General features: G+C 41.9%; 1 protein-coding gene across 1 annotated transcript in view; it reads right to left on the reverse strand.

The window, feature by feature from the left end:
- Nucleotides 1–211: 211 nt before the first annotated feature.
- The window catches only part of EHD1 (EH domain containing 1), a 69259-nt gene continuing 54351 nt past the window's right edge, over nt 212–15119 (reverse strand). Inside the window, exons 3-5 of the mRNA XM_073604868.1 lie at nt 10129–10541; nt 4114–4278; nt 212–2176 (exon numbers count right to left, since the gene is read on the reverse strand). Coding sequence (XP_073460969.1) covers nt 1652–2176; nt 4114–4278; nt 10129–10541 — 1103 coding nt within the window. The 3' untranslated portion in view covers nt 212–1651. The remainder of the gene's footprint in view (nt 2177–4113; nt 4279–10128; nt 10542–15119) is intronic.

Here is a 15119-nt window from a genome sequence, read left to right on the forward strand (position 1 = left end):
AGCCGTTATAGCTGCAAAGGGTGGGCCAACTCAATACTGAACCCTACAGACTAAGACTGGGATACCATTAAAGTTCATGTGCGTTTAAAGGAAGTCGTCAATACTTTGACCACATGTCAGTGTAAATCTACAAATAATCTTTACATTTTTCAAAAGGACCCAACACACGGGGCCATACCACCAAATTATTCAAAAATTTTAAAGCAAAGACTTCAGTTTACCAAGAAATAGTTTATAAAAGCTTTGTTAAAAAACAAAAAATTGATTTATATTACAGAAATATGTGATGAAAAAATGAAGTATGGGTGAAAAGGCACCGGTTGGTGTTTAGATGTACATTCTGTAAATATAGATTAACTGCTTTCTTACAAATAAACACAATTATTCTATAAAAAAATTATTTTGTACCACGTAGTGAACAGCAGATTATTACACTTCAATTGTTTTGGAAGCGCTGTAAGAAAACTAAGCTCAGCACTGTTTAATACTGACATTATGGTGGAATGAGAAACAAGAAGCTGGATCGATACACCAGAAATCACCAAGTTAATATGTTCATTACCAGAGACAGCTCACAAATCAAGCTGGTGGGAAGAATTTGATGAGGATAATCTTAGCATAAAGACATTTCTTGGCATTAAATACAGAGTGTTAAACTTTTTAGCAACTGCACAATTTTGTTGTGCAAGACAACCACAATAAAATAGGAGGCCCTGATTAAAGTGTATTTCCACCAAAAAAAAATGTTGTGTTTTGTTTAGTATGGAATAAAGTGGTGTTGGTTCAGAACCAGTCAGGCTTATAATGCTATCCGGGGCTCCATTAGAGAGATTTCCCCTCACTCTCCCATTACCTGTTGGATCCAAGAGGAATTGAGGAAAAAATCTGTAAAACAAACAAAAATCTTTTTGCAAGTATAGGAGAAGATTAGAACCTCCTTAACCATTTTATTTCCATCTGTGTTGCATATTTTTCCTCACTTTGTCTGAGGAAATCACTGTCATTGTGACAAAAAGGGAAGGGAGATCCCTCTGCCAGAGGCCTGGATAGCAGTAAAAACATCTGGGTGCTTCCCCATATTATCTTTTAAGTGAAGCTACACTTTAAATACATAAAAGTAAACATGTTATCAAGGACTGCAGAGTCCATTTGGAAAGTTCAAATGTATCCTTGGTAGCCTTTTTCAGTATCCAGAGAGGCAGTAAGATACTGCTTGTCAATGCAGCTATGTTACGGAGGTTCACAAAATAGTTGCAGAAAGCTGTAGAACATATAGAGGAGGACACCTGATGGAAGGGAGTTTGTTTTGTTCAATCAAAATCTAGGCATGTAGAGTGGCTCAAAGCATAGCTTGTTGTGCTCCATTAAAAATGGTTGACCTTTCTTCAAAACACAAAATACCTAAGAGAGAAGGTGTAATTAAACCAATTCTATTTCACAGGCTGCTAAACAAATCTAACAAATGAATTTCACTGCTTACACATGACTCAGTTTCTTCAAAACCCAGTCCTGTTTAATTTATTTTATTAAAGCTGTGTTAGATTAAGTCCCATACTTCCCCTCCCAATGCTGGAGTTCTTTGTGAGGGAAGCATTCAAGAAGATACGTGTGGAAGACTGTAGGAGAAGAGAAAGTAAAGGCAGAACAGTGTTCATTCCCCTCTACGTTTTGAAGGTGGAACTAAATGTGAAGGTAGCTCAGCTGGTAATTCATGCCCTTCTAGCTTTACTTTTATTAAGTGATTTGCTAAGGCAAATTCTTCATCATCAAGAAGCCCATCGTGGTCCACATCTGCCAACTTCCAGATTTTACCTAGCACTGTGTTGGGGAGTTTGGACTTCACCATTTCCTTCTTGGCACTAGCTCCGGTGATCTTTCCATTGACAGGTGAAAGAGTGTAGAAGATTTCATCATACGTTGGTTTATCTTTGGCTACTACCCACTCTAGGTCATCGATACCTTCTCCAGCTCCCTCACCATAGCCATGGCCAAATGGACCATTCATGGTTCCTTCAAATGCACCACCTTTAACAACCTGGTTTGTCATTTGGGATTCTTCCTGCCGAACCAGGACCATAAGCCGTGCAATGTCATTGGCCAACATGTCATCTACTGTGTCCAGCAATTTTGGCTTTAAGGACTGGAATTTGGTGAAATCCTGTGTCATTAGAACTTCCTAAAAAAAAAAAAAAAAATTAAACACAAAAGTTTTTTTCTGCAATTTAAAAGGAAGTTGATTGTGTATTTCAATTGAGCACACGTGTTATAAAGTTTTACCAGATTTAAATTTGTACCCAATAGTAGGGATAGGAACTTTCTCTTACCCTTTTTGCTGTCAGACAAAAAAAAAAAAAAAGTTTTAATTTTTTACCCACCCTTTTCTGATTAGTATTATATATACCAGGGATATGCAATTAGCGGACCTCCAGCTGTTGCAGAACTACAAGTCCCATGAGGCATAGCAAGACAGAGCCACAAGCATGACACCAAGAAGCAGAGGCATGATGGGACTTGTAGTTTTGCAACAGCTGGAGGTCCGCTAATTGCATATACCTGATCTATACTATTAAATCAATTTATTCGTAAAGCAGTATTAAACTTTTTTTTTTTCTTATCCAGGTCCCCTGCAGCTTTATGCCATAGTGTAGTATTCATCGCATACTAGCATATTATGACATGCTTACCTGTCAAAGGAAGACATCCAGTGCTGCGCCGTCAGAGTGGTGGTACTTCCACCTTCCTGGTCTTCCTTCAGGGTTCGCTCCATTCAGTTGCTTTAAACGGCCACGCTATGACGACATCACCACGCACAGAGTGGGTGCTGTAATGTACTCGGAGCTGTGCATGTGCAGCTCAGTGTACATTACCACTGACAAGCAGGAGTAAGGCCCCTTTCACACTGGGGCGGTTTGCAGGCGTTATTGCGCTAAAAATACCGCCTGCAAACCGCCCCAAAACAGCCTCCGCTGTTTGTTCAGTGTGAAAGCCCGAGGGCTTTCACACTGAAGCGGTGCGCTGGCAGGAGAAGAAAAAATCTCCTGTCAGCCGCATCTTTGGAGCAGTGAAGGAGCGGTGTATTCACCGCTCCTAAACCGCTCCTGCCCATTGAAATCAATGGGACAGCGCGGCTATACCCGCGCTATACGAGTGGTTTTAACCCTTTTTCGGCCGCCAGCGGGGGGTTAAAACCGCACCGCTAGCGGCCGAATACCGCGGTAAAACAGCGCTAAAAATAGCGCTGTTTTACCGCCGACGCCCCCTACCGCCCAGTGTGAAAGGGGCCTAAGTATTTATGGCAGAAGAGTCTTTTCCGCCAAAAAAAAACTCTGCCAGTCAGCTTTTTTTATTTTGAAGTTTAATACCACTTAGATCTATTCTATTTGTGAATAAAAGTGCCATAATACAAAATGCTTATCAAAATTATATTTAAAATGAGATTTTAAAAAACAGCAATTTCTATTAAGAATAAAAAACAAGAATAACAGGCTTCTAGCAAAGAGGAGTTGGAAAAGGTAATACAATACTACTCTAATAATTGGGTTAAGAGGCAGCATTCCACGCCAACCTGCATCTGACATGACAGAGGAAAGTCATTTTCGCACATTCTAATACACATGATCTACATAATGGCAAAAGGGAAATATGTGCTGAAAACATCTTGTTTAGCCTGCTGCTATGATTCAATACACAGCTGCTTGTGATTTCTCTATTGTTTAAAAAAAAAATGTAAAAAAAAATAAAAAAAATTGTGCTTTTTTTTTCTTTACACAGTGCAAAGAGAAGCACAGAATTCCAAACTATAAGCAAAATAAACATTTGCTTTTAGGTAATTTATATACTACATATAACTAAACTATAAGCAGAATAAACGTTTTCTTTTAGGTAACGTATATACTACATATAACTGTTTAACTGAATTCCCCAACCACCTATACTGAAGCTTTCTTTGTGCAGTAAACCGCTAACCATTTAAACTGCTGTGATCAGAATGCAAACTAATTTCTGAAACATATGAAGTGTAACATCTGTGCAGAGAATCTCTCATCAGAATTTCAGAAAGGAAGTCCTTGACCTACATGACTGAGGATTTCATTCAGTGATCTCAGTTCTCACCTGCATTTTCTTAAGATTTGGAAAATCTCCGGGAGAAATCTGATGTTCTTTTTCAATTTTCATGTAGATTTCAGCCAGGTTGTTAATAAGCTCCTTCTTTTTATTGTCTTTCCCAAATACATTTGGCATTTCTTTTTTTAATGAGCTAATAATATAGGCATGAACCTGAAACAAGCAAAATTAACAATTAAAAAGTGATTGTTTTAATTTTAAAAAATTAGGAGTTTACAAAACATGTCATACAGGTAAGTATGGTTTTGCACAAAGCACCCCCGAAACCCCTTTTCTTGGGTACCCCACCCATGCTCCTGGTTTATCCCCTTCTCCCACGAGTGCCCCAATAGCAGTCCACCTGCTATCGGGGTACTTGTGTGTGCTCGCTCCCAAGCCCCCCTCTGTCACACAGAGAATGGCTCAGCCCAGCCCCCTTCTTACTAGTTGTGATTGACTGCAGCAGGAGCCAATGGGTCCCGCTGCGGCGTCTGAGCCAATAAGGAGGGAGAGAGCTGATAGATGCTCTCATGCACATCACTGGATTGAGAACGGGCTTTGGTAAGTACAAAGGGGGGAGCTGCATGCATAAGGTTTTTTTTTTAGCATAATACATATCACATAATACATATCTTCTCCCACTGTAAGCAAACCTTTGCTAGAGCAAGCTGCAAAGACAACTGGAAGGAAAAGTGCTAATTAGGGCTGCAACTAGGGATTATTTTCATAATCGATTAGTTTGGCGATTGTTTTGATTGATTGAATAACCTCAAAAAAATGTAGTGTATAATTTAGTTAATACCGTATGAAAAGTTAAAAAAAAAAAGGCAATTTAATTATTAGATATCTATATGCAGCGGTAAATATAAAATAACCAACTATATGGTTAGGGAGCAAAATCTCTAATCCACTCTGAGAAGAACAGAGGAGATATACTGTATATATGAATATATATGAATCAAGTAAATATCAGACTCAAAATAAAAAAACAATTAAAGACTGTTTTTGGCGATTTTCAGATAGAACTAATATATTATATGCTGGGCATACAAAAATAATGTCTTTTTTTTTTTTTTTTTTGAAAGAAAAGAAAAGAAAAAAAAAAATCTAATTTTACGATTTTCTAATAGTTACTGGGGTCAAATCGACGTTAGTCTTCGACCACAGTGATGGGAAAATTAGGGTCAGAATAGAAAACTTCTTGGTCAAAGAAATTTTCAAACAGCATACAGTGGGGCAAAAAAGTGAATGAATGGGGCTATGTATCGTGAGATTTTGAGTGCAAACCTCCTCCCATCAGCAAGGGCATTGAAGATGAAATGTGGCTGGGTCTTTCAGCATGACAATGATCCCAAACACACCATCCGGGCAATGAAGGAGTGGTTTCGTAAGAAGCATTTCTTACAAAGCATTTCAAGGTCCTGGAGTGGCCTAGCCAGTCTCCAGATCTCAACCCCATAGAAAAACTTTGGAGGGAGTTGAAAGTCCGTGTTGCCCAGCGACAGCCCCAAAACATCACTGCTCTAGAGGAGATCTGCATGGAGGAATGGGCCAACATACCAGCAACAGTGTGTGACAACCTTGTGAAGACTTACAGAAAATGTTTGACCTCTGTCATTGCCAACAAAGGATATATAACAAAGTATTCAGATGAACTTTTGATATCGACAAAATACTTATTTTCCACCATAATTTGCAAATACATTCTTTCAAAAATCAGACAATGTGATTGTCTGGATTTGTTTCCACATTTTGTCATAGTTGAGGTATACCTATGATGACAATTACAGGCCTCTCTCATCTTTTTAAGTGGGAGAACTTGCACAATTGGTGGCTGACTAAATACTTTTTTTCCCCACTGTATGTGGTTTTCGTTCAGAAATTACATTGATTTTAAAAATGAATGATAAAAGCAAGTGACATTTTTAAACAACATTCTTTTCATTCAGCGAATGTACAAAGATTTTTCGTATGAATATAGCATAAGGCTCGGTTCACACCTATGCAGTTTGCTTTTTATAATAAATACACCCAGAAGTAGGATATATGGGCATTTTAAATAGGAGTCAGACATGAAGCTATATGAAGGGGGGAAGTGAACTATAAATCTTTTACAGTGGGGACGGAAAGTATTCAGACCTCCCTAAATATTTCACTCTTTGTTATATTGCAGCCATGCGGCCAAGTACAGGGATATCCTGGACGAAAACCTTCTCCAGAGCGTTCAGGACCTCAGACTGGGCCGAAGCATCTCTGGAGAGACCTAAAAATGGCTGTCCACCAACGTTTACCATCCAACCCGACAGAACTGGAGAGGATCTGCAAGGAGGAATGGCAGAGGATCCCCAAATCCAGGTGTGAAAAACTTGTTGCATCTTTCCCAAAAAGACTCATGGCTGTATTAGATCAAAAGGGTGCTTCTACTAAATACTGAGCAAGGGGTCTGAATACTTAGGACCATGTGATATTTCAGTTTTTCTTTTTTAATAAATCTGCAAAAATGTCAACAATTCTGTGTTTTTCTGTCAATATGGGGTGCTGTGTGTAGATTAATGAGGAAAAAAAAAATATGAACTTAAATGATTTTAGCAAATGGCTGCAATATAACAAAGAGTGAAAAATTTAAGGGGGTCTGAATACTTTCCGTCCCCACTGTATATTAAAGTAGTACTAAAAGCTGAGACTTTTTTTCCATGGATATGATTTTAAATTATAATGCACACTAATAAAAGTTTACTTTAAATGTATTTGTAATGCCTTCTATTACCTCCAGTATATCAGCCTCCACCTTCTCTGGGTTCTGATGCTGATCTTCCCCACAGTGTCTTTAACCACTTCCCGCCCGCCCACATCATATGACGTCCTGGGCTTTGGGCGGGTATATTTGAATGATGCCTGTAGTTACAGACATCATTCAGATATTGCCGGTTTCAGCCGTCCAATCTCTACACCATAGGAACGTTCATAGCGGCCGTTCCGCCGCTTGATCATTCCTATGGGAGGCGAGAGGGGACGCCCCCCCCCCCCCTCCCTCCGGTGCTTGCTTCGACTCACCGTTACGATCGGTGAGGCGGAGAGCGGATCTGCCGGCGCCAGATGTAGATCATAGGAGATTTCCGGCGGACCAGATGGTCGCCGGAGTCTCTATGATCATCGGAGGCCGGGCGCAATGTTATGACGTCACGCCCGGCCTCTCCATTCAAAAAAAACGGCGCCGCTTCGGCTGGGAAGCGGTGATCGTTTTATTTTTGTTTTTATTTCAGGCTTCCCAGCCTAGTCTTATTGTCTTATTGACCCCATATCTCATTAAGAGGACCTGTCATGTTATATTCCTATTACAAGGAATGTTTACATTCCTTGTAATAGGAATAAAAGTGATCAAAAATGTTTTTTTCAAAAAAGTGTCAAAATAAAAAAAACAAAATATAATTATCAATTAAAAAAAAAAAAAATCTTTAAAGCGCTGCTGTCCCCGTGTGCTTGCACGCAGAAGCGAACGCATACGTAAGTCCTGCCCACATATGAAAACGGTGTTCAAACCATACATGTGAGGTATCGCTGCGAACGTTGGAGCAAGAGCAATCATTTTGTCACTAGACCTCCTCTGTAACGCAAAACATGTAACCAGTAAAAAAATTTCAAGCGTCGACTATGGGGATTTTTAAGTACCGAACATTGGCGCCATTCTACGAGCGTGTGCAATTTTGAAGCGTGACATGTTAGGTATCTATTTACTCGGCGTAACTTCATCTTTCACAAAATGCAAAAACATTGGGCTAACTTTACTGTTTTTTTTTTTTTTTAAACACAAAACAGTTTTTTTCCCCAAAAAAACGCGTTAGAAAAATTCTATGTAGGGGTTCTATGTAATTTTCTAGCAAAAAAATGATGATTTTTACATGTAGGAGAGAAGTGTCAGAATTGGCCTGGTAAGGAAGTGGTTAACCACTTGCCGACTGGCTCACACTGACATACGTCGGCAAAGTAGCATGGGTGTGCAAAACGACATACCCGTACATCACTGCATCATCCGCGGCTAGCAGGTGCGTGCACGCCCACCGCAGGAGCATGCCTGCGATCGTGGCACGGAGAGGCAGAACGGGGATATGTAAACAAGGCATTTCCCTGTTCTGCCTAGCAACATGACAGATCTACTGCTCCCAGTGATTGGGAGCAGTGATCTCTCATGTTTTAGTGAGCCCACCCCCCCCCCCTACAGTTAGAACATGCCGAGGGGACACAGTTAACCCCTTGATCGCCCCCTAGTGTTTAACCCCTTCCCTGCCAGTGACATTTACATAGTAATCAGTGCATTTTTATAGCACTGATCGCTGTATAAAATGCCAATGGTCCCAAAATAATGTCAAAAGTGTCTGATCTGTCCACAGCAATCACGCCAAAAAAAAAATAAAATAAAATAATATGTAGAATAATACATATTGACCTAAACTATGGAAGAAATTGTTTAATATATTTTTTGGAGATATTATAGCAAAAAGTACAAAACTATTTTGAAAAAAGGCAATATTTTTTTCAAAATTGTCGCTATTTTTTTGTATATGGCGCAAAAAATAAAAACCGCAGAGGTGATAAAATACCACCAAAAGAAAGCTCTATTTGTGGGGAAAAAGGACATCAATTTTGTTTGGGTATAACATCGCACAACTGCGCAATTGTCAGTTAAATCGACGCAGTGCCGTATAGCAAAAAAGAGCTTGGTCAGGAATGGGGTGAATCCTTCCAGGGCTGAAGTGGTAAAAGTGATTTTTTTTTTTTTATACAACATGTTATACTTACCTGCTCTGTGTAATGGTTTTGCACAGAGCAGCCTTTAGAACCACTGCCCAGGACTACAGCCCCTCCCCCTTGTCCGGGCACTTTGATTGATAGACAGATCACCCGTCCCATTGGATGGGTGATCTGTCTATCAACGTACCCGGACAAGGGGGAGGGGCTGTATGTGAAGGCGTGCAGCAGTGAACACACAGCTATTGAAATGAAAGCTGTGATGTTCCTGGCGCTGTAATCAAACCAGCGGCGGCGGCTCTCCCTTCACTAGCTGCAATGGGGCACAGGCTGCACTACCGGGGACACTGGCTGGCTGCATCTGACAGGCACTGGTGAGGCTGCATTGATCTCCTGTACCATGTCCCCAGTCTCTGACCATCTCCTGTACCATGTCCCCAGTCTCTGACCATCTCCTGTACCATGTCCCCAGTCTCTGACCATCTCCTGTACCATGTCCCCAGTCTCTGACCATCTCCTGTACCATGTCTCCAGTCTCTGACCATCTCCTGTACCATGTCCCCAGTCTCTGACCATCTCCTGTACCATGTCCCCAGTCTCGGACCATCTCCTGTATAAAAATATTTTTAAAAAACAGTCACTTTCGGTATCGGTGTTGTTTCAGTTTTCGGGATCAAGGAAGATTTATTTTCGGTATCGGTTTCGGCACCAAGAAACCCATTCGGTGCATCCCTACTTTTAACTGCCCGCACTGATCACTTTAGGTATGCTAACTAAGAGCCCAAACATAGTGAGGTTTCCTATAATTTGACTGTAAGAGTGTAAATATACTTTAAAATATTAAAATGGTTGTAAACCCTTACAGACCACTTTAACCTACAGGTAAGCCTGGATTAAGGCTTGCTATGCATACTAGCTCATTATGCCTTTGTCCTGCAGGGTGTTTATCCTTTAAAGAGGGTTTACTTCCTCTTTAAAGGATAACTTCCAATTTTGTGCAAAAATACAGCAAATAAAATAAAATTAATATAGCATATAAAATCGCTACACAAGCCATTTTGTAATTTAATGTTATTTAAATAAATATCTTTCCTTTTCAAACTGCAATGTACATCGATTACCCAGATGGGAATATTTTTGTCTTTTCCAAACAAACAAAAAAAAAAAAATACATCTGAACACCTTTACTGTAGCTCGAGCGTTAAATATATACCTTAAAACATAAAAAGGACAATGGAGTTGTTACATAAATATAAAAATGTTACACCCTTTTCTCACCTTGGCAAGCCTAGCTCTTTTAATGAGGTCATTTAGCTTGCGAAGAGCAGCATTCCTTGGTAGAGACTGAATGTCCTTGAACAAGTCTTGTTCCTCTGCTTCAAACAGTTTACGATTGTCTGGTATGAGCAGTGGATGGGACCAGAATGAACCAATGTACACACGCACCACCTCTGGAGTGTTGATGATCTTGCCCAATGACCACATGAGGGCCCCATATACTCTCATAAGCTGCTGGGTTTCAATTTGATCTGCCTTGTTAAGTACAACACGGATTTTATCTTCATGGTTTTTGAGTGCTTTGATAACTTCAGAAAACTCATCTGATATATCCAGCTTGTGGGCATCAAAGAGCAGAATGATACGATCAACGCGCTCTGCGAACCACTCCAGGACTGCAGCGAAGTCATAGCCTGTCAGAACAGAAAGAAGATTCAGGTTACATGAAAAAAATTATCTATCTATATCTATATCATCATAACATTAAGGTCACTGACAGGTAAAGTGAATAACTCTGAAAGTGGGTGGGATATTTAGGCAGCACGTGAACAGGTGTTTAAAAGCAGGAAAAAAAAAAAAAAAAGAAGGTCAAGGATTTGAGATGCTTTGACAAGGGCCAGATTGTAATGGCTAGAAGACTGGGTTGGAGCAACAAAAACTGCTGCTCTTGGGATGTTCCCTGTCTGCAGTGGTCAGGACCTACAAATGTGGTCCACGAAAATAAAATTGGGGAACCGACAACAGGGTCATGGGCGGCCAAGGGTCACTGATGCACATGGAAAGTGAAGGACTAGCCATGTAGTTCAATCCAATAGAAGAGCTACTGTAGTTCAGCTTACTGAAAACGTTAATGCTGGTTTCTAATATAAAAAAAGTGTCAGAACACACAGTACATTGCAGTTTATGGTGTATGGGGCTGTGTAGCCGCGCACTGGTCAAGAATGCCCATAGCGACCTGTGTCCACAGTCAATAGCCTCTACAAGGGGCACGTGGGCATTAGAGCTGACCACAGAGCAATGGAAAAAGGTAGCCTGATCTCATGAATTCTAGAATGGATTGAGAAATGAGTTTGAGATGTTGTCCATGCCTTGATGAGTTATGGTGGGTGGTCATAATGTTATGGCTGATCGATAGATTTCCTCATCAGAATTTAGTTTACTGTAGTCAAACCACTAAAAAACAAATTCTGATTGCAGATTTAATGTCCTAAATCAAAGATATCTACATTTCTTCCTAAACTACTGTGTGGCCATAGTAAAATGGAATTGCTAACTATAAGATATTAAAAGAGAAACACAGGAATAAAAAAACAAAAAAAACATACATACTCAGATGATGCAGCATCGATCCAGTGTCGGTCGCTGGCTCTCTGTTTTGCCCCTCCAGCACTCACTGGAGCGCCAGGCTGTGGAGGGGAGGGAACAGCTGGCTCAGGCTCTCAGCAACATACTGATAGGCTGAGCCAGCTGCCAGTCAAGCATCTGGGCAGATCCCAACATTATTGTTGGGATCCTTGCAGAGCCTGGACCGGCTCTGTGATGTCAGCCAACAGAGGACTTTAGCCTGTCAAGTGTAGAACTTAGTGCATTTAAGTAACACACAGAAATAGTATGGCTAAATAAGCTATGGCCATGCTTATCTTAAGAAAAAATAGGATTTTTTAATCAAACTTACCCATAAAATCCTTTTCTTTGAGTACATCATGGGACACAGAGTTAGGCTAATATTCATTACCTGCTGGGTTATACTTCCTCTCCAGGTGAATGGACATTGATAGACCAAAAGGTATTTAGACAGGAAGTGATCCCCTATATAACCCCTCCCATACAGGAAGTACTTCAGTTTTGTAGAAAGTACTAAATCCTCAAAAAGAGGGGACGGACCTCTGTGTCCCATGATGTACTCAAAGAAAAGTTTTTTTATAGGTAAGCATGATGAAAAAAATCCTAATTTTCTTTTTCATACATCATGGGACACAGAGTTAGGCTAATATTCATTACCTGGTAGGACGTCCCAGAGCAATAGCCTTGAGGGGAGGGAGACACCCTGCCAAACAATAGCAATCAGACCTTGTGGCTGAAAGCCAAATCCTCGGCTGCTCGAACATCCACTTGATAAAAATTTTGTGAACGTATGTAATGAAGACCAGGTAGCAGCGTTACAAATCTGAGCCACAGATACCTGATGGCGTAAATCCCAGGAGGTTCCTACACCGCTGGTAGAATGAGCTCTTACCCTAAAGGGAGGAGCTTTACGTTTCAGACCAGAGGCCTGAATGACCAATTGATGGACCCAACTGGCAATGGAAGCTTTGAAAGCTGCCTGCCCCTTCTTGGGTCCTTTTGGTTAAAAAAAAAAGGGAGTCTGATCCTCAGATCTCCACAGATCTAGACAAATAAACCTTGACTGCCCAGACAACATCCAAAGTCTCTCTTCCGCCGAACGAGGCTGACAGAAAAAAGGCAAAATAATGTCCTGATTTAAATGAAAGGCCGATACCACTTTTGGCAAGAAGGATGGAATAGGTCGTAACACGACCCTGTCGTGGTGGAGTATCAAGTATGGTTCCCTGCGTGAAAGGGCTGCCAAATCCGACACTCTTCTAGCCGAGGTGATAGCCACCAGGAAGCCTAGCTTGTGTGACAGCAAGTCTAATGGAATTTCCCTGATAGGTTTAAATGGTTGTTTCTGTAATACAGACAGCACCAAATTCAAGTCCCAAGGACACATAGGTGACCTAATGGGGGGGAAGAAAGTGAGTTGCCCCCTGCATAAAGGTTCGGACCAGTGAATGGGAGGCTAAGGGCCTTTGTAAGAATACCGATAGGGCCGAAACTTGACCTCTGACTGTTAAAAAGAGAATTCTCCCAATCACATATTTCAAAGGATGCCATTTTTTGGCTATCACACCAAGCACTATAAAAAAGTCTTCCAGACCTTATGCTAAATCTTCCTAGTGACAGCTTTTCTAGCATTCACTAGGGTAGACACCACTGGTCCCGAGGAGCCACGATCTTTTAACACAGTGGCTTCAATAGCCATCCCGTCAAATTTAGAGACTGTAAATTGGGGTGGAATATAGGACCTTGAGACAGTAGATCGGAGTGCCATGGAAGCGTCCATGGCCCATCTATTGTCAGTCTCACAATCTCTGGGAACCAGGGCCATCTGGGCCAGGCTGGTGCCACCAGAATGACTGGAACTCCCTCTCTCCGAATCCTGCGCAACAAATGTGGAAGGACAGGGATTGGAGGGAAAGCATAAACCAGGGAGTACTGGCTCAATGGAACTACCAGAGCATCTGCTCCAATTGCCAGAGGATCTCTTGTTCGGGACACAAACTGCTGTAGCTTGTTGTTGAACCTGGATGCCAGTAAGTCCACCTCTGGCCATCCCCAACGTTGGCAAATTTCCTGGAACACCCCTGGGTGTAAGGACCATTCCCCCGGGCAGATCTGCTGGCGGGTGAGATAATCTGCCTTCCAGTTCTCTACTCCTCGGATATGGACTGCCGAAAGAATCGGCATGTCCCTCTGCCCAGGCTAGTATGTGGTTCTCCTCCTCCAGAGCTGAACGACTCCTGGTAACGCTTTGTTGGTTTATATAGGCCACTGCAATGACATTGTTGCCAGACTGAACCCCGATAGGGCAGTCCTGAAGCTCCACCGTCCATGACCGTAGGGCCAGTCGTACTGCCCGTAATTCCAGGACGTTGATGGGCAGGATCTGTTCTGTCCTTGACCATTTCCCTTGAGCTGTGAGCCCCTCTAGGGTCGCTCCCTAGTCTGAGAGACTGGCATCTGTAGTCAGTACTCTCCAAGTTACCGGGAAGAAGAAGGATCTTCCCTTTCGCAGGTTCTGATCCCGCAACCACCAGTTTAGGCTTAAGCGTGCCCAAGGAGATAAGAACATTGGATAATCCAGGGCTTGTCCTCTCCTGTTCCAAACCAACAAGATGTCTTGTAGAGGCCTGGAATGGAACTGGGAATAGGGCACCGCCTCGAAGGATGATACTATCCTCCCTTGAAGACTCATACAGAGCAGAATGGAGGGTTGTCTGGGGCCCCTTATCTGACGCACCTGATCCTTCAGGGCACAGAGCCTTGCTGTGGCAAGAATACTCTGGCTTGGACTGTATCTAGGATCAGACCTAAATACTTTAGACTTTGAGCTGGTCTCAAGGTTGACGTTTCAGTATTTATGATCCAGCCGAAGCTTTCCAAACACCACACTGTACATGTTATGTTCTAGAGCCTGTAGTGAGTGATCTCTGAGCAGGAGGTCGTCCAGATACCCGAGCACCAGGATCCCTTGGACCCTTAAAAGACCCAGTACTGGTGCTAGGACCTTTGTGAACACCCGGGGAGCTGTAGCAAGCCTGAAGGGTATAGCCACAAACTGAAAATGATGTTCCTCTACTGCAAATCACAGGAACCTCTCATGAGGCTGAAAGATAGGTACATGTAAATACGCATCCTTTATATTGGAGGCTAGAAAGTCTCCCATCTGGAGTGAGGCTACTGGACAGACTCCATCCGAAAGGACTGGATCAGTAGATACTGGTTCAGGGATCTTAGGTCCAAAATGGGCCTTGTGTCCCCATTTGGTTTTTGAACCGTAAATAGGTTTGAGTAAAACCCTGCACCACTTTCGGGTACAGGAACCTCTACAATCACTCCTTGATGCACTAAATGATGTAGCCATCTATCGTTTGTGATGAACAGTCCTGCCATAAATCACCACCGTGTCTTCTACTGCAACCTTCCTTTGACTGGCGCTGCACCTTTTGTATTTGTTTTAGTGGTTCTATGATCCTAACCTTTAGTGCTGACTGCCGTGGACATTATTTTTTTGGCCAAAGAGTAGATACTATTTGTTACTAAATGATGTAGTGCCTGAAGCAATAAGTCTCTTTTTGGAGGATCCGAGGGAACGCTGGATCTTAAAAACCTCTGAGGGGGAACCCCCCCACAATTCCAGCTTGTAACCG

This window comes from Aquarana catesbeiana, linkage group LG11 (genome assembly GCF_042186555.1).
Source record: "Aquarana catesbeiana isolate 2022-GZ linkage group LG11, ASM4218655v1, whole genome shotgun sequence".
Lineage (NCBI taxonomy): Eukaryota > Metazoa > Chordata > Amphibia > Anura > Ranidae > Aquarana > Aquarana catesbeiana.